The sequence below is a fragment of the Pinus tabuliformis genome, chromosome 1_1, assembly GCF_031772625.1.
Source record: "Pinus tabuliformis cultivar Carrire ecotype Pingquan chromosome 1_1, CPIR1, whole genome shotgun sequence".
NCBI classification, from domain to species: domain Eukaryota; kingdom Viridiplantae; phylum Streptophyta; class Pinopsida; order Pinales; family Pinaceae; genus Pinus; species Pinus tabuliformis.
The window spans coordinates 311,957,269-311,978,696 of record NC_142297.1 but is presented as its reverse complement, the minus strand read 5'-3'; the positions used below and the strand labels follow the sequence as shown (position 1 = coordinate 311,978,696).

The 21,428-nt window shown below is 38.2% G+C and overlaps 1 protein-coding gene and 1 pseudogene across 4 annotated transcripts in view; both read right to left on the bottom strand.

Moving 5' to 3' along the window:
• Positions 1-8,238: 8,238 nt before the first annotated feature.
• LOC149212795 (uncharacterized) overlaps positions 8,239-21,428 on the bottom strand; it is a 165,102-nt gene continuing 151,912 nt past the window's right edge. For 3 of the 4 annotated variants that reach the window (XM_089391906.1, XM_089391909.1, XM_089391905.1), the window contains one exon: positions 8,239-10,786. In XM_089391906.1, the coding sequence (XP_089248032.1) occupies positions 8,613-10,786 (2,174 nt within the window). In that variant the 3' untranslated portion in view covers positions 8,239-8,612. The remainder of the gene's footprint in view (positions 10,787-21,428) is intronic. The other variant, XM_089391910.1, reaches the window with a different exon arrangement.
• On the bottom strand, positions 14,505-16,362 carry LOC149212796 (putative nucleoredoxin 1; annotated as a pseudogene).

Sequence of the window (21,428 nt, the reverse complement as noted above, 5' to 3'; positions counted from 1 at the left end):
CACTTCATCAGTTTACGATACCCGGATTGATAATTTATGTAGAGCAATTTAAGACGTTAAATTGACTAAACAATCATATCAAAGAAAGCCTTTATGAAGGTCTTCTCATCTTTTATCATGTTTGTAGGTTCTCCTTCATGAGACATGATCTCTAGAGTCTCAACTGCAACTTGAGGCTGAACTAGTGTTGGAGATTGTGGCAACCTTGCTCTCCTTCCCCTTGAACTTCAAGGCTTCCAACCAGCTTTCCTTCACCTCTTTTGATTTTTAACCTAGTTGTAAACATGACACAAACTTGCAAACAACTAAATCCTTCTTTCACAAAGCAAACGTAGTGCTCTGATACCAAATTGATCTGATTTAGAATATTAGTTTGCAGTGCTAAGATCTTCCTCAGATTATAAACAAAATGCTTTCATTGTGTTTAAGGATTCATCAATTTTTTCAAGTGAAATGAAGAGTTTTTATGTTAATTTTATGAGCAATTTAACATAAACCAGAAACTGAACAGCAGCGTAAACATGTACAAAACATCATCAAAAACACATGATAAAGGAGTTCACCCCTCCTGGGCTAAGTCTCCTTGGTCCAGCTTCCAATGGCTTGGACCTCTCCATTATGCTCAAAAGTGTAAAAATTTGTGTTTACAATGCTCAAATGCTTCTGAAACCTGCTCCAATCAGTTTAGAGTACTCAAAAATGGCTATCTAACCTCTTTTTGCAACCAATTTGGAGGAAATTTGAAGAATTTATTGTTTTGCCATTTTCACTCCACAAATTGCCCCATTTCTCGCATGATCCTACAAATTAGCCCCAAAAACACGCTAACTGGGCGAAAATTTCGCCGCGCAATGGGCCCTAATCTGTCGGCATCAACTGTCTTATCGCAAATCGCAATCGGCATTAAAACACAGTGGTCTTATGGTCTGTGATCGCAGTTGGGCAATGTGTGATTGTGATCTAGCGGACCCAAGGGAACAGTTAACCAGAACCTATAGTTGCATTGCATCCAGGAACCTATCGCATTTCGCAATCGGCGGAGAACCAGCGAGTAATATAATGCGGGACTCTACTTTCTGCGAAGTGCGATTGTGATCTATGATCCATCGCATCACAACTCCAGCCGATCCATCACATTGCAACTCCGGGGTCGATCCTTTAACACCTTTCTGCCTGTCTTTTGCGAAGTGTGATTGTGATTTATCGCATCGCAACCCTGGCTGTTTTGGGGCCGATTTTTAACATGATCCACCTGCGACATGCGATTTGCAATATACGGGGGCCAATGGCGGTCTACCACTTGGCGCTTGCCCATTAATTGAAGGGCCTTGTCACCTCATCTTTTTCTGCCATCTGTCCAAGTCAAACCTAAACTTTGACTTGCTTTAACTTCTTCATACGAGCTCGGATTGAGTGTCAATCACACCGTTGGAATCAGAATGATAAGCTCTTCGATCTGAAACTAATGTCATCAAGATTATGACACTTTGATTTTTTAGCCTAATTTTGAGCACCTGATCAATAACCATGCACTAGAATCTCACAACAATATCTACTAGGTAAACCCAATACACAAACATTAATACATCAAATTTAGATATACAACAATATTGACCAGAATAGGATTTCGATCAGACAGATGAATATGAACATAGGCTTTCATTCCTAGGATCTTTCTATAATTATTATAAGGGTTTTGCTTATAAACCCTAAATATCTAGGGTTTCATCTAAACATTAACAACAAACCCTAAAGGACTAGGGTTTCTATCATAACAATACCAAAACCCTAAACATCAAAAGAATAGGATTCCTAGACTTTATCAACAACCCTAAGATGACTAGGGTTTTAACAATATAGACATACCATTAACATTAAGAGGTTAGGGCTTATAGTGAACCCTAAAGGTTAGGGTTTCACAAGAATGATTAAAATGAAAGTATGATAAGGGTAGATTCAATCTAATGATTAATCACCCTATCAAGAATCTTTAATATTCAAAACCCAAGACATAACAATGTCAGTAATGTAAAGAAAATTTCAAAAGAAAATGAACATACATTTTCTATGAAGAGAACCTTGTAGCAAAACTTATAATCTAAGACATACCTTGAGTTGTTATTTAACAAACCTTATAGGAATTCAATTCTTGAAGGGCTTCCTTTGCAACAGAACTTCTTCCATGCTTCAAGTCTATCCTTTGAAGTCTCCACCATAACATTTGTGCATTCTACAAGCTTTCCTACCCAACGAAATATATATAGAGTAAAGATTATTAGCATACAATACAAACAAATATTAATATGAGGAAACCAAACATGAAAAGATGAAACAATGAAAAAAATACTTATCTTTGGTAAAATGGTGAAGGCTCCCTCTTAATCCAATCTTTCTAAGGGATACCTACAGCTTATCAAATAATTCAAAAATGTTCTAACAAGACATGTTAGACCTACAAACCCTAGAAATCAAAACATAAAGGAAAACAATTCAAAACTTAAAATAGAAAACTAAGAGGGATATGTGAGAGAAAGAGGACTTAGCAGTATAAGTCCTTGACTTCTGATTCTTCAGTCTTGTTCTTCTTAGGAGGAGCTTCATTGGTAACATTTGCTTGATCCCTATCTCTCTTCTTATTCCTTGATTCTCTGGACATTTATTTTTGTAATGACCTGTCTTGTGATAGTTGTAGTATTCAATCTTGGATAGGTCTACTTTCTTCTTTGGTACTTTGAATTTCTTGAAAGTTCCTTTCTAGTGATGAGCAGAATAAGCATTAGAGGTGTTTTCTTCCTCGTCCTGCTTCTTGTTGATTACTAATGATATTTGAGCTTCTTTTTGACTTCATGCATTCCACATTTGTTTAAATGTTGGAGTATCCTTTCAACTGTTTAAGTCTCGATGCAAAAGTAATCCAAGATTTTGGTAGTCCTAGAAGAGCACTAATTACGAGCTCTTTTCTGGGACAAATTCATATATTGCTTTGAGTTCATCTCTGATTTTAGATATCCTTATAAAGTAGGATGATACATTATCGTCTTTTGCCATCTTAATAGTTCTTAATTCATTCTTGAGTCTTGTTATTTGACTAATGTTCATGATGGTGAATAATTTTGAAAGAGCCTCATACATTTCTTAAGCAGATTCTATTTTGGATATATATGGTATTGGGTTGTCTTTTACTCCATCAACTATTAAGTTCATGGCCAAGACTTCGGTTTCTCTGAGCTTTACTTTCTTTGCTTCATTTGTAGGCTTTTTGACTTTTCCTTGAACAAGACCCAGAACTTTGTTGTTTTCGAGGATGAGATTTATCCTCTTTTGCCATGCCCTGTAGTTGGAGGCTCCTTCTAGCTTGTTTTCTCCCTTCATTGAGTTTTTCATATTGTTATCTTTTATTCCTTGTGACCTTCCTTGAAACCCCTTTTTCTTATATCTTTCTTTTTAATAGATCTTCAGTCTGTCGTTTTCCTTATTTTTCACCTTAGCTCTGATTCCATGTTAGAAAATCGTAAAGGAGGAAATATTTTCTTATATTGATAATTACTTGTAATATTATTATGTTCTTCTTTTATCTTTTCATCAAGCAATCATCAAAGTAAAACATGAAGATCAGGGACACCAAAAGTAGGCACTCAGCCAGGGCTAAAACCCCTTATAAGGGAAAACCCAGTCAGAACTCTTCCTTCAGTAGATTCAAAATCAAGATGAGATAGACCAAGACCCTAGACCAACAGACCTTCCTCCTCCACCAAGTCAACCTTTCAATATAATTAAGCAACCTTCCATAGTCTCTTCTTTTCCAATAGCTATGACCCAACAACTACCCAAAATTTAGGCATCCCAGCGACAGAACTTTGACCCCAGCTACAGAATTTCAGCCCAACAACAAAACTGCAGTTTTAGCCCTCCAACGGCTTCAGTTCCTTCACATGTGCAAGATAAGAGAGAGAATTTCGACTTCCTTAGGTACATAATGTCCTCCTCCTTCACTAAACCTTTCCTCTTCTTCCCTTGAAATTCGCACTTTTTCTTGCCCCAAAAGATGCAGATCGAACTTTATGAGTGGATGCTCCAAATGAGGTCGAGTTGTTGCCTTTATATAGGAGTTTATGCCTTTCAATTAGGTCGACTTGTCCAGTTTTAGGCTGACTTGGTGGAGGGGGGCTAATTGACCTATTTTATATTAAAATATTTTTTTTTGACAAATAAATCTCAAGAAGTATCTTTTACAATATGACATGGACAATGACACTTGACATAAACCCTAGAAGCCTTCAATGGAGGCTCTAACTTAAAAACAAATGACCCAAGCATGAAACCCATGCTTTAATAAGTCAATTTTATTTATAATAAAATTTATTTTTCTTTCTTTTGACATATACAATATATCATGACTCAAATACAATTATGAAGACTGACACTAGTTACATTCTTCCAATTTCCTCTCCTCTAAAAGAGTCTTCAATTCTATTTGAAGGGATTTTTACAATCTAATCCATCTCCATCTTATTTCCATGTACAATCTAAATCCTTTCTAGAAAATATGATATTTTCTTAGGGTCTTGCACCAGAAGGGCAATGATTGTTTTCTATTTGACTTGCTTTACCATTTTGTGACCCAACAAGTTGTTGCAATAATAACCCAGAAAGGTGTTGCAACAGTGACCCAACGAGTTGCCACAATTGTGACCCAATGAGTTGCCACCACTATGAACCAACAAGTTGTTGCAAAGTTGATGCAGCGAGTTGCCACAATCGTCAACCAGTGATTGCAGCGACGGTAAACTAGCGATCTACCGCAAAGGTCAATTAGTGAGTTGCCACAACGGTCAGACAGTGAGTTGCTGCAACGGTTAACCAGTGAGTTGTCGCATCAGTCAACCAGCGAGTTGTCGCAACAGAAAACCAATGAGTTGCCACAGCGGTGAAATTATTTGTTGCTGCAACAGTGAACCAATGGATTTTTCGCAATCAAGTTTGTTTCTCTCCTAACCCTTGACAAGCAACAACCAGTTGTGTGCTCTCCCATTTCTACTAGGGAACTGGTAAAACAGTACAATATTGTCTACATAAATTTATAAAAAAAACCTAGAACGACATTTCCATTATATAATAGTCTGCATAAATTATATAATAGTCTGTTAATTATATATTAGTTATACTTGCATACATCATACTCTATGTATAAGCACATAGATATATACTAAGATTTATTTGCGGAATCTAAATTAGTAATGTGGAGGATGAAGGTAAATAGTTGATATTAATAATAAGGTGAATCCCCCGTTGTTGTATTGTTGCTCAAAAATGTAAGGAAATTTGATTTGATGAGAACCACTATGAGTTCCTGTGGAAGGGTTTTACAAATTTGGTTTTGACAATGAATAGTGGGAATTGACATGCAAGAAAACAATAGTATGCTTATAACCAGAGCTGGAATATATGTAGGTAGGATACGGAAGGATGATAACTATAGGTTTATGAGCTTGCTTCCATTTTAAGTCTGCTAAAGAAATTTAAATATAAACAAAAATTTCCTATTTGTAATTTCTTACATGAACAAACAACGCACACGGTCTGCTTGATTTTGAACTTACAATCAGAGCGATGTCGAACTTCGTTGCTCTGGTTATAGGCACGTGCAAATGGAAGACATCAAACCCAGCTGGGGAAATTGGAGCGATTTTTGCAATCCGATCAATGAAAACACTGCTTTGAAGATGAGGATGCAGGAGTTTCAAAATGATCAGGGAGCGAATGAAATTCAGAAAATAGAAGGCGGGAAAGGGAGGCTCGCAAGACGATTAAAGAATCCCTCATCAATTCATTTCTGGATTTGGCTACATGAGTTCAGTGGGTCGTCGTGTCATAGTCGACGAGCGTGCAAACGGCTCTCCGCAGATGGAGACATTGACGAAGAGTTGAGACGGAGAAAAGTTTGTTTTGGAGATGGGGCCCACTTTTATTGACAGGGTGGATGAGCTTGCCAGCGGCGAGCGAGCGCGAAACACGAAGGGTGTTTCATCGACCCATCAGCCTACTCCCTCTTAAGATGCTTGGTGGATATGGTAGTGTTTTGGATGCATGCAAACTAGAAGGATGTTCATGTTGACTGCTTATCATTACTGCAATCTAGAACAAGGTGTACTAGGATGTAATTACTAGCACTAGTGACAGGTGAGGTGTAGTATAGCATGTACTAACTTGGATTGACCTACTTGTTGATAAATCTAACTATGAATGATCAAGGAATCAAGGGTTTGGGTCATTCATAGAACCGGTTGTAGGAAGCCAAGCGCTATACAAACCCATTAGGACTTCATCTGTAATGCTCAAAGTGTTACTATGTCTGTTGGTTGCCTTCCTTTTTAAAAGCAACTTAGAAGGCCAGTTATTTTGAAATTGCAATTCAGGTATGGAAACCTTATCGTCTCATTTACTAGTGAGACCAATTTAATATGCGCTATTGACCTTAATTATGAGTAAATGTGACACGCTATTGACCTTAATTCTCAAAGGAAAATTTATGGACAATTCTAATTGTTGGCATGTAACTAACTAGTCTTGTGTTTTGAACTTCCGTATGTCAACTATTGGACTTGGAATGGTTCATTTTAGTGGTTGAATGATCAGTCTATGACACTATTGTTATTCTGGGATTAAATCTTTTGTATTTTCTCTGGTTAGTTAAAACCAATCTTCAGTATGTGACGGATGCAATTTGTCAGTCACAATAACAATATATACTGATGGCATGTACTTTATGAAATATATGAGGGATATCAAGGGAGTTCTTCACGATTTTGAAGTTGCTGTAGAAATGAAGCTAAGAAATTTGTTAAGGGAGAAAAACTTGAATAGAGTGGAACCAGGTGACAAAGCCTGCACTGTAGTGCCTTACTGTCCACGATTCTAAACTTTATATACTCATCTTCCAGAATAAATCTTCCAATGGTAACACTTCAGATGAAGGAAACACTACCCTGCTATTATGTTTCCAGAATATGATAATAGATAGTAGATCATAAATGAGGTAAACTTCTATATTAACCAGAAACCTTTGTGTTAGTTATGGCATGATGATGTCTTCAGGTGCATTCGTCTATATCAGCTATGCTTGCCTACTAAGTTTTAACCTTACAAGTCAAATGTTCAATTTAAAAGTCTAATTTTTCTCAAAGACTGAAAAAGCAAGAATTGGTCAAATAATGTCTAGGTAAAATTACTATTCTGATACACACCTAAATCACCTTTATCTCAATCTTCTTTTCATAGCCTATAGTTTTTCAAATCTAACTTCTAGAATATGTCCGGTCTAGAAAAGATGAAGGCAGACAAATGAATAAATATTGGCATTGGATGAGATCTTTTTTCCATAAATGCTGTATATTATTCTTCACAGAACAAACAGATACATCATGAAAGAAAAAAAATTACAACACATGAACAGGGGTACCAGGAAAATACACCCCTAAAAAGGCCAAAATAGCAAGCATATGAGCCTGCACATCAAGAGGGACTCAACATCTCGATGGAGGGCGCTGACTTTGACTTTCACAAGCGCAGGTGACTCTGCTTAAAGCAATCCTCATTAAAAGTAACCTTACACCAGTGTTCCCACAGAAAACCAATTGCAGTCAACCGAACTGTGTGCCACAAAGATTTACAGCTGTAGAAAAATCCCATCAGGAGAAATTCACAACTTCAAATTATTACTCTAAATAAAATCTGTAGAAAAAGCATTTTAACTCACCATATCCGAAAGCAGTGTGAAAATATATGATTAAGGCCTGGTGCCAGGTGGAGCATACAGATTGGCTAAAATGAAATGATCTTTAGTACAGTTCCCTGCATTGGTACCCAACAGAAAAACGCTCTAAATGCTGATAATATAATTAATCATACTGAGGCAAGAGTTGATTATCATTAATATCGATGTACCATTGTGGTAACATTCTAGTCTATCATGACCATAAGTTAGCAAGGCTAAAATAGCCTACATTTGCAAGTTGCAATATTTCCATTGCATACGCCACCAATTTCAAGCAACAATGGAAGATACCTTACCAATGACACAAAGATGGCAAAATAAGCACTAGGAGAAGACTGACCTTATTATATATGCCACTTTTCCCATACAGCAAGAATATGGTTGGAGGGAAGAGATCTGAGACACTACAATGCACCTAGTGTTTTGAGGAACCCGGTACAAACACGTATAAGAAATCTATAATCTGGAGCGAAATTAAATCATCAATTGCATCTATACCAAAATCACCAACAATGAGCAAGATGCAGCCAACAGTTCTACACCTCCCTATTGCTTTCTTAGTCCACCACTAGCACAGATAAATGTTCACAATAACTCCAAATTTCTTTCAGGGGTGATAGCCTGCCTCCTGATCAAGACTTGGTATCAAACTGTTTTAAATAAAAAATGGGAAAATGGCCTGAAAACATGCAATTCCTACAAGAACAAAACCAGTTCAGATACATGGAGCATATATTTCCAAATGTATGATATATGCCACAAACTTGACTTTAAAGTCAAGCTGTAGGATCCAACACAGTTACAGCTAATCAATAATAAATTAAAATTATGTATTGCTTCAGGCCAAAGATGCTGCAGAGGTCCCTGATGATTCCGCCACATCATCACTCCTCACTGAAGCAGCACTATAGTCAATCATCTTTCCATGACCATTGCCAGGCAGTGCTCTGCTTAACCTTTTTAACCAAATTTCATGATCTACGGGATATGGAGTACTGCATAGGCTGTCAACATAGTCGGCAAAAGCTTTCAAAAGAGCAGAGACTTCTCCAAGCTGCTGTTGTATGCGCCGTTTTGCCCAAGATCTCTCTCTCCAACGCAAGGCAGCTTCTATTGATTCTAGTTGCTGATGAGTTCCACCACATAAATGATAGAGGAGGTAAACAAGGCTCTCTGCATCAGATGCTGGACAGAGTTTTCCTTCTTGCAATGCATAAGTTGAAGAAAACTGAAGATTAATAGAAGGACTATCCCTATCTTCCAGTACAGCATGACCCCAATCAACAAGGACGTAATATGTATGCCTCTGTGAATCTGAAACACGCATTACATGTTCAGGACAGATATCCCCATGCTGGATAGAAGCAGATGCTGCACTTTGCAAAGCAGACAAGATATCATGACAGCACTGTAGAGCTTCCTCTGAAGTAAAGACACCGTCTCTTGTAATAATGGTAGAAAGGGGCTCTCCAACAGGAGAAGTTACTAATACTGGTGTTCCACACCATGGATGGTTACAGCGGCCACCAGGACTCTGTTTGTAGCAAGGACCAGGGTGCACGACCCTTCCATAATCAACAAGCTGTGGCAGATACTTGCTAGATATGCCCCTTTGTTTCATGACATTTAAAACCTTAGTTTGCCTTTGTACCTGGTACCACATACTCATATCCTCCCATGAAGGCTGAAGTTGGGAGGGATGAGCACCCACATAAACAGCCAAAAGTGTACCTGCCTCTTCCAAAGAAGTTGCACTGTACAAGAAATGCTGTCCATCTCTGAAAACCTCATGTATCTGAAAACCCCTTTGACATTGTGAATCTTCCAACCATATCACAGAACCTACCTCAAGCTTCATTCGCTCCATTTCTTTACTAATAACAGGCTCTAATTCATCCTCAATTTCAACAATCTCCCCATGAGTTCGGCTACCTTGATGGTAATGAAATGAGTCACTGCCATTTTCATACACTTCAGTGAGGCGGCATTCAATCCTCCTTTTTTGAAGTCGAATACTGTGATTAGCAGCTAGCTCAGCAATAGAAAATTTAGGAGGGCCTTTATATTGAACTATAGAGTAAAATGTGGCCAGAAGAAGTTGCAATGTCCCCAAATCTCCCCAGTTAGCATTTCCCAGCTTGTTCCAAATTCGATCCACATGTGAGACTTTGACTTCTGCATGTTGAATCCAATTCACTGCACAATCATAAACCCTGCTCATATTTATATCCAATTTCATCAAGTCTCCACTAAGCTTTACTACTCCCCCATACTCCGAATCTAGTACCAGAACATACACACAGTTGTTGTTCATTTGCACATTTGACTTACTTAAGCTTCTCGACAACAACATATGAAATCCATAAAATAAAGCTTCAGCAATAGCAGCTACTGAAAAAACAGGTTCCCTTTCTTCAGAAAGATGTCCTATAGAATCCTTAAATAATGCAAGCTCAGCAACATGATCCCACTTACCATGCATATTTCTACCATTCTTTTTTACCAAAGCTGCTCCACATAACTCTCCTACTTTTCCCCTTGCAATTGCCTTTTCTGCAGTATGGAACTTGGATTTAACACCATATGGGCAACTTATAAAAAATGGCATTGGTCCATCCTTATGCCAAAAAGTCCTCCATAAACTCTCTGCACTGGTATGAAGAAAGTCTTCAACTGCAAGATATGCATCTGCTTCACAGCCATCTGAAGATGATACATAGGATGCACAAGGCATTCGAAGTAGTTGTTGGAAAACAACCCCTTCTAAAGCATAATCAAACTTACGAAGTTCTTCAACCTGAAAAGGAGAGTTAAAAAGAAGTTTTCCATCAACAGACTCATCTGTTTTTACTGATAGCCAATCTTGTAGCTTGATTGTGAATGCTTCTTTGTCAACAAACTTCTTTGCGAACTCTTTCAGTCCTTTATGTGGCAACTGTCTAGTCCCACTTTGAGGGGAACTGCTTAATTTGCTGCCTACTGACTCAAGTGATCTTCTGTCCGTAGAGATACCTGCATAAATGGACCTCAAAATAAATGAAGACAATATATGTAAAAGTTAAACCACTATTTTATAATTCGGTATAAACATGGGAAAATACTTCATTTGAAAAAATGTATCTTTCACTTTTTTCCGGAGTTCAAAAGCATTAAAGATACTAGAATGATACATAACTAAACAAAGGAAATACCAAGAAGCATTATCATGAACTGGCAAGTAAACATTAAGGATCTACTGTAAATTCTAAACATGCATCTTCACACTAAAAAGAATTGTGCTTTTCCTCGAATAGATATCTATAATATGCCATACTCAAGTGCAAATATTAATCATGACATTTTGGCATTGTTCAAAAGCTTATAAACAAACTCTGAAAACATGTATCACCCACACAAATATGACCCCAGCTGAAGTGTCATGAGAAGATTAGCATCAAAAAAAATTAAATCCTCAGATAGATTAAAACAAGAAGAGTTGTGCTCACGAGTCACAAGTCTAGTTTTCAATTAACCACCAAAATGCTTTTGAATACTCGAAAAGATAAAACAAGAAGACTCGTGTTCACAACAATAGGTTTCACTGTAGCACTGAAAAAAATTTGAATGCTCAAATAAAATCAAAACAAAGAAGACTTGTGCTCAGAACAACAGGTTAGTCTACGCTATTTTAAAAAGTGATCCATATTTCATAACACAAGCCTCCCTTCGGTATTCTCACAGAACTTCCCATATTATCATCTAGAGATGAGGAGGAGAATCTCTCCAGGAAACACTCTTCACAGATCCTGGAGACTGTATATTAGTCTATGTTGCATGAAACTTCTAGGAACTCGGCGTTTCGGGCCATACCCATACCCGAAACTCTAAAACTCAGATGAAACTCGACCACCATGTAATCATCTATGAGAGTTAATATATACTTGGTTTTCCTTCTAAATTGGCATCTATGGGTCTTGTTACCCACCACCAGTGGGTGACCCCATTGGAGGAATTTTTCTCCTAGATTTGTCTTTAGCCTACAGTCAACAGCCCCGACAGCCACCAATGTATCCAATGTTGTGCCAGTTGATCTCCGCTACCTGAGTTATTCATATGTCCCTTTGCCCATCTGTCGAGAGCATATGTTTGAAGGTAGCAGAAATGGTGTTACATCAAGCTATCTGGTGGCTGCAAGGGGCTGTTGGCTGCTGGCTGAGGACCATCTAGGAGAAAATATTTCTCCTATGGATATCACCCATAGGTGGTGGGTAACACCTAGCTCCAACTAGGACAAGATCTCGCAAAAGAGTGCACGAATGTACTCGAACAGGGAGGTCATGAGAACTCCAACAATCTCTTGGGACCGCGGGCCTGTTACCTACACATCAAAGATTCAAGAACACAGGGTAGCATGTTTTTGCAGCATCTCATGATCACCCATGCTTATATTAGGCCATAAAAATCGACAGGAAATAAAATTTATTGTTAAATGCAATTCGAATCTTATGCATCTTATTTAGCATGATAATATCATATGATATTAGCTCTAATGATATTACACAAGTACTAAGTGTAATCATAGACCCAATGCAACCAACATATCATCCAGTCAATATCAGAACACCTGCTCCTTTGCTTACCATTGCACTGGATCCAAAGGTAAAGTCAGGAATGGCCATATGGAAGGTCGCAAGGGCAGGAAGTGGGAAATGAAATGACCACACACGGGGAATCATGGATGAAATGGGAATGACGGGATGCAACCTACTCCATATGATCCTCTTCTTTAACCAAAAGATAGAGATATCAACAATCAACTTATAAATCTTCGATGAATGGCAACCTCAAGCATATCATCTTCGCTATGGTCCCTATCATTTATATCAGGCTTTGTGGCCACCACAACAGCATGATCAGAAGGAAATGGACATTGATGACATGGAGAGATACAACAAGCAGGTTGCTCATAATGATCACACTTAGGAAAGAGAGAGAATTACTCCTTATTAGTGATAGCGCATGGAGGGTTGAGGAAAGGGTCCACATAAGACTCAACTATAACCCCAAGATTGTGAAGAAAGACAAGGATCTTATTGATATCGTCATCATTGGTGGCATATATAAGGTCATTGTCAAAATGATGCTCATGAACTTCCCATTTCCCCTCTTCGATATGTAAGTACTCAATTATGTCAACACCCGAGGGATTAGCGAGGCCATTTCGGTAAAGGGAATCCCCTTCTTCATAATTCTTCTCATGCTTATTGAAGGCTTCCTCTTGAAATCAATTACTTGGCAAACTTGGAAATTCTCAAGGAAGCTATCAAAGAATTCCTCAATAGATGAGATGCTCTGAGGTTTGCAATTATGTAACCATGAATTATGACCATGGAGGGATCTCATTAACAACATCATGAGGACATCGTAATGAACCAACTTAACTTGTGAGGCATATGCGGCAAATCTTGCCACATGATCAACTGAAGATAGTGGATCACCATCAAAAGTGGGTACCCCACGTATGATAGTCCAAGTAAGACACTTAAGGCGTCAAAAAATGTGAAAGATGTCCAAGGCATCAAAGAAAGACATCCTATTACGATATACAAGTAAATTATGTGGGAGTTGTTGAAAAGTGTAACCAGGTTCGGCCTTCATAATGACATGTAAATATGATTTTATGTAATGAGATGTAAATTAGAAAAATAAAATTATTGACTTGCTTCATGGGTTTCATGAGCAAGGGTTTTTGTTTTTGAGTTAAGACTCCCATTGAGAGGCTTTAGGATTTATTTGTCATCTAGTCATAAAATGGTAGTCATTGTCATGTGAAGTCATGTTACACTTTCTAAAGGGTCATCTTGTCTATGTAAAGTATCCTCCAAGAACTTGTCACCTATCCTCCACAAGTCAGCCTACAAACAATGAAGAAACTCTCTAGAACAAGTCAGCCTTACTCCAATTGTCAAGTTGACCTAAAGATCATTCGAAGAGATGTATAAATAAAAGAACTCGGCCTCCATTCTAAGCAAGGAATTCAATCTTAATTCGGTATAAGAGAAGTGCGATGAAGCATAAAACTATGGCTAAAGCAATAAAACTGATAACTTGGAGACTTGAATGTAAAAATACACGAGGTATTTAAATAATAATTTATTAATATATATAAAATGTATAAGTGATGAATGTTACAATGAGGACCCGCATTTATATACCTAAGCAGGTGTCTTTTCGTGAATGGGCATGTCTTTTAGACATGCCTTTTCGCTTAACTTAATGACTATTTAACCTAATTAATATTTGATCATTTAATATTTATATTTATTTTATTTATTTACTTGTTATGAATTATATTCATAACATAGCCCCTTCCTTCAGAAGCTTTGTCCTCAAAGCTATATTGTTGGCAATTGTCTTTGTTGTTGTGGTCTCGACATATGGAAGGCGGAAGGTCTCTGTCACGGGTGGCTCGTTAGTAACTCTATTTTGAGTCCAAGATTGTCTCCTTTTTTCTTTTTCTTTTAAATAAGTTCTTTTTTTTAAATCAGTTTTTTTTAGATAATAATTTAATTAATTAAATTATAATTATAATATATTAGTTATAAATATAACACTATATATATATATAATATATAAATTTAATTAATTAATTAAATTATAATTTACATATATATTTGTTATATAATTATATATTATATATAACTATAATTACATAGTATATAGTATTCGATTAAATTAATTTAACTCCACTCTACCGAACGATTGCGTCAACGGTCATGACAGTTGACCTTGACCGTGACTCCTCATTCTTCCACGTGTTAATACCGTGGCCTCTGCTACGTTGCAGACGTGGTGGCCGGTTGCTCCACGGTGGCCCTGCAAACATTACAGGGACAAGTGCAGCGTCGACAGTTGAAGCGGAGCTCCACAGCAGCCCTACAAACGTCGCCTTCGCTGCAAACGTTACAGGCACAGGTGCAGCGTCAACGGTTGAAGCAGAGAGGGCACGGGACAGGGATTTTGGCGCAACCAAGATCGACCCCAGAGTCTCTGCTTCTCTTTTGGCTTTCTTTTCGGCCTCAAGCGCATCCACTCGCTCTTTATTAAATGGGTAAGCTCGGCCACCATATTGTCGTATAACGTCCATTGGACTCATCTCAAGTGTTTTCCCGTCCGGACCTAAAATAATCAAACCCGCGGTACCCACAATTCCGAAGTAGGCATACAATTTATTTATCCTTTTGTCTCCAAATGGTATAACCGACCATGGCATGCACGCATAAAATCTTCGAAATCGATTCTCATCTAAGTCTGTCGAGACCCACACAATCTCAAAGGGCTCCCCTTTCTCCTGAAGCTCATTATACGTCTCCACAAGGTGGTCATTGTAATCTCGCCATGGTTCATTCAATGCACAGTCGGAGCGAACAAAATGCAGAGCAACCATCTTCACCACAAGTTCCGCTACCGAAACCTATCTTCTTCCTTCAGGGCCAAGGACATAATCTCGTTCATCAGAGACTAGAAGAGTCTCTACACTCTGTGCAGCATTCAGCTCCGCAATCCTCTCTGCAATAAATGGATATCCCTCTATGCCAAATTTTTTAATGATCCCCGCACCTCCAGTGGTTATAACTCTGCCTTCTTTGTCCAAAACAGCAAGGGACTGCTCAAAATAGGACGAAGGGCCCGAACAAGCTTATCTCTTGTATTTTCGTCTGAGTATGGCACGGCAGGCCATGGCATCGTTTGGTAGAATTTCTTGAATGACTTCTCATCATGATCTGAAAAAATGAATACGATCTCAAACTCCCCCTTCTCCAATAACTTTTTATAGATTTCGCACAAAATGGAGGTGGAGAACCAATCCGATGGTGGATTATCGCACCAAGCAGCACAAAAGTAAAGGCCCACATATTTATATTTCTCTTCTAGTTCTTCAACTTTCACCTTATCTCCATTGTTTCTGATCAAGAAAACACGTTTGTCAGTGCAAAGCAATGATCTCAGACTTTTGTGGGTCACTGCTTTCTCCTCCTCAGCCATGATATGGTAACACAATAAGTTTCTCCTTTCCGAATACAGTATTGCATGTTCTTGCACTGCAATTTCTCCATCATGATTATTATACATCTCTTGAAATCTTACCACCTTTCTGTTTTTATCTGCTACTTCTCCATCATGATTATTATTCTGCTCCTGAAATTTTCCCAGCCTTTCGAATATGTTTTTTCTAGCATTCTCAACTCCTCCATAAATGTTGTTAGGATTTTGATGTATGTATTTAAAGGAGCCAAACAACGATCCTCCTAACGATTTAGCGTCAAGACTGCTCTGGGTTTGATAATTTTTTCTCCTCGCCTGGAAGGAGATATTCCTTTGCTCAGCAGATTGGATCTTGGGTTGTGGAGATGTGTAATGGTGCATGTTGGAGACAAGTTTAGAATCAGAATTTTGTTGTTGTTGTTTGGCAGCCAACGTTTTTCCATTGGGGGTCCATGCGATTTCGGGGGACTCTGTAAGTTCATTCTGATTCGAATGAGAAACAAGATAAGCTACTTCTTTTTTTTCATATTCCCAATTGGATTCGGATTTTGAGTGGTCTTCTTCTCTAGTTTTCATATACCCACTTTGACTATCCTTCTCATCACGATCATTGTTGAGTTCATTTTCATCTTCATGTAGATCTTCTTCATCATCTTATTATTGATTTCCTTTCGACATTCTTTAACTTCCGCAATTGATTTTTCTAATAGCTGAAATGCTTCTTGAAATTCACTAAACTGTTCAACACATTCAGGGTGTGAATGTAATGGAACATTGTGCGACGAACAACGTTCAAGGACTCACATGATTATATCGTGTGCCATGGCTCTAATACCACTGAAGCATAAAAACTATGATCGTGTGCCATGGCTCTGATACCACTAAAGCATAAAAACTATGGCTGAAGCAAGAAAACTGATAACTTGGAGACTTGAATGTAAAAATACAAGAGGTATTTAAAATAATAATTTATTATAAGTGATGAATGTTACAACGAGGACCCGCATTTATATACCTAAGCAGGTGTCCTTTCGTGAATGGGCATGTCTTTTAGACATGCCTTTTCACTTAACTTAATGACTATTTAACCTAATTAATATTTGATCATTTAATATTTATATTTATTTTATTTATTTACTTGTTATGAATTATGACCATGGAGGGATCTCATTAACAACATCATGAGGACATCGTGATGAACCAACTTAACTTGTGAGGCATATGCGGCAAATCTTGCCACATGATCAACTGCAGATAGTGGATCACCATCAAAAGTGGGTACCCCATGTATGATAGTCCAAGTAAGACACTTAAGGCATCAAAAAATGTGAAAGATGTCCAAGGCATCTGTCAAACCAGGCAGTAACTCCTCAAAAACAATTCGTTGATTTCATTTAGGTTGGCGTTTATTATATACATGAGGGAGAGACTGTTCATTTCATCTCCCGGTGACTATTCATATTCTCTATTATTTATTTACATCAATTTCAGTTATTCACCCAATCCTGATGATTAGGTGTCAACATTCCCCCCCTTAATCTGAAGGGATGTTCGTGAGTCCAAGCATCGTTCTGAATCTTTCAAGCTTTTCTCTTCCAAGCACTTTGGTGAAGATGTCTGCAATTTGCTCGTTCGTTGAAGAATGGCGGAGATGGATTGTTTAGGCCTCAACATGATGTCGAATTAGATGATATTTAGTATTGATGTGCTTCGTTCGATCATGGAACTTTGGGTTCTTGGCCAACTTTATTGCAGAGGTATTGTCAATCATGAGTGGAGTTGATTGTACTTGTTTTACCTGCAAATCTTCAAGAATTTTCCTGAGCCACACAATTTCTTTTGTTGCCTCAGCTATTGCCACGTATTTTGCTTTTGTTGTGGAATCTGCTGGAACTGATCGTTTGCGTGATCTCCAGGAGACAGCTCCTGATCCAAGACTCATAGCATATCCTGAAGTAGATACCCCAGTTTCTTTGTCTCCATCGAAGTCTAAATCAGAGTATCCAATCAAGCTGAAGTCGTCCACCTGTGTATACTTGATTCCAAAGTCTTGAGTTCCCTTCAAGTACCTTAGAACTCTTTTTGCAGCAGACCAATGTACCTCACAAGGCTTTTGCATAAACCTGGAGAGGATTTCAACAGCAAACGAAATGTCTGGTCTAGTAGTAGTTAGGTAGTTGAGACTTCCTACAAGTTGTCTATACTTTGTTGCATCCTCAAATTCTTTTCCTTCAATAGATGTGAGCTTTAAGTTTTGTTCATTGGAATAGTAAGAGGATTGCATTCTGTCATGCCAAACCTGTTCAACAGATCTCCAATGTCCCTTTTGAGAAAGAAATATGGACTTCGGATGTTGAGTTACTTCAATACCAAGATAGTAATGAACATAGCCCAAATCAGTGATTTCAAAACTTTTCCCCAATTCCTTCTTTATGGATGCAATATAGCTTTCATTGTTCCCTGTCATCAAAAAATCATCTACATATACCACAAGATATACCACTGTTTTGCCAACTTTCTTGACAAATAAAGTTGAATCATCAAGATCATAATGTTTGAAATTGAGTTTCAGAAGATGCTCAGTTAGTTTTTCATACCAGGCTCGCGGTGCTTGTTTGAGGCCATACAAGGATTTCACAAGTTTGCATATTTTATGTTCATGTCCTTTCATAGCAAATCCTTCAAGCTGGGACATAAAAACATTCTCTTTTAGATCTCCATTCAAGAAAGCAGTTTTTACATCCATTTAATGGACTTTCCAACCGTTCTAAGCTGCTAGGGCAAAGAGTGTCCGGATGGTAGCCCATTTTGCTGTGGGGGCAAAAGTCTCCTCATAATCGACCCCTTCCTTTTGTGCAAAACCTTTTGCCACAAGCCTGGCTTTGTGCTTGTCAAGTGAGCCATCAGCTTTATACTTGTTCTTGTAAACCCACTTGCAGCCAATTGGTTTGGTTCCTAATGGAGGATCATCCAGCTTCCAAGTGCTATTCTTTATGAGGGCATCATACTCCTTTTGCATTGCTTCTTTCCATTCATCATGAGAAGCAGCTTCTTTGAAGGAAGTTGGTTCAAAATCTGTAGACAAATTCAATTCACAATCATAAGAAACATCCATATCAACAGGTGAATTAAAGTCATCTACATCACCTCCATTTCGCCAGTTTGAATTTCTAGTTCCTGTCTTTCCAACCTCATCAGAATGAACACTTTCAAGTGTCTTTATCAGCCACTTTGGAGGACCTTTCTCAGATGGTCTAGGCTGCTCTGTTGATTGAGTTGGGACTGAATCAAGATTGAGTCTCCCAATTCTATCAATCACATCACTTAAAGCATCATCCGTTGTTGGAGTTTCATGCGCGGGAGAGAGTTCTTCAGAAGAAGATTCCACATGTTGATCTAGTATAGGAATCCCCCCTTCAAGATGTAGAATCTGATTATCAAATTCTTGAAATGATTTTGCATTTGCGAATCTATCCAAGCGATCAAGTTGTCGCTCAACAACATTGTCAGTTTTGGATGATTCAAGAAAAATTACATCTCTAGATACAACAAACTTTTTATTGACTTCATCATAGAGACGGTATGCTTTGGAGGTGTTTGAATACCCCAGGAAGATACACTTACGACTTCTCGCACCAAGTTTGTTTCTATGTACCTTTGGTATCAAGGCATAACAGGTGGAACCAAAGACCCTGAGATGCTTTACCGAAGGAACGTGCCCATACCACATTTCATATGGAGTCTTGTTTCTAATAGCATTAGATGGACATCTATTCTTTATATATGCAACACATAGAACAGCATCAGCCCAAAACATTATTTTTACATTTTTAAAGAAGAGCATGGAGCGTACCATATTTAAGATTGTCCTATTCATTCTTTCAGCTACACCATTCTGTTGGGGATTATAAGGCACAGTTGTTTGATGTTTGATCCCATGTTGGCGGAGATAGTTTTCGAATTCATTTGATGTGTATTATTTTCCATTATCAATGCGAATAGACCCAATATGAGATTGTGCATCATTTTCAATCCATTTATGAAAGTTCTTGAATGTTTGAAAAGCATCAGATTTGTTCTTCAATAAATAAACCCAACACATTCTGGTGTAGTCATCAATAAATGTCATCATATATTTATTTCCATTTGCAGAAGGAACAGGCATTGGACCACATCAATCTGAATGAATGAGTTCAAGTTTTCTATGTGCTCTTGAATGTGAATCATGAAAAGACTGTTTGCTATGCTTTCCTAGAATGCAAGCATCACATTGCTTAAATTTCCTAGGAATTGTAGGCAAACCAGCAACACCATTTTTCTTCAACAAGCGGACGCTGTCATAGTTCAAATTTCCAAATCTAGCATGCCATAATAGACTTGATGGAAGTGTACCTTCTTCATAATGAGAGTTGTATGAGAAATGTTGTGCACGAGCAGAGGTAACTTGCAGCTTGAGAAGCCTTTCTTCTTCTATTCCCCTCATGACAAGTGAGTGGTCAGATGCTTTTCTCACCTCAAGCTTGCCATCAAACATATGAATGGAGTGACCTCGCTGGCGGATGTGGACCAAGGACAGCAAGTTTCTCTTCAGTTGTGGGAGATATAGAACGTGATGCAGAAGGAAGTCTGGAAGACCAGGCAATTTAAGCCTGATTGTGCCAAGCCCTAATGGCTTGATTTTTGATTGGTCTGCAAAGTATCAACACATTAATCGATTTTTACAAGAATGGGTTCAATAATAACGCTACACATGAATGGGTTCAATAGCGTTTTCAGAATAACGCTGCACATAAATGGCTTTAATAACGTTTTCAGAATAATGCCGCACATAAATGGGAAGCAATAATAACACTGTCAATATATATGCGCCAACATTCCACATATAATGCCGCAATATATAACTCCAATGTATGATATAATAGACAATACAAAGATTTGTATTCGCTTATGTATTAACGCATGAAGAATAATCCCACATATCATTTTGGGCTGCGTTAAGTAAGTCATTCACGTATGACCACATGAGAGGTAGTCGTAACTGGCACTGCGAATAATCCCACATTTTGACATCTCCGTAAATAATCTCCCTACCTCTTTGTTATTCTTTTGTAGAGTCTGTTATAAATATTAGTAAATGATCTTCCACCACGCCTTCCATTCCTGCGCTGTTGACGAGGAGTCTTCAGAGACCTTGTGTGTCTACGCAGTAACTCCTGCCATACGCTGGCCCATTACGTTATGGGAGCACAGTTGGGAGGGGGGTCAGAGAGGTACGCAGTGAGACTTATGATGGGTATACCACAGTGGGCAGGCAATGTTCAAAGTTATGGTATGCAGGAGCGTAATGTAATAAAGCCAAACAACGGAGTATAATATAACAAAACCAAACAACACAACACTATGGACTGGAGCAATTAGAGCAGAGCATACAGCGTTTGCAATGGAGTATAGGATACCAATGGTGGTATGACAATGGCCCGAATGCAGGTGAGAAGCGTTCACACCAAGTCTCTTGACAGAGGGCACAGACTTTAAAAACGCACATAATATCAAAAAAACGTATATGACACTGCCTGGAGCAGGCTTCAAGCAACCAAACAGAATATAGGCAGGAAACTGACACTAGGAG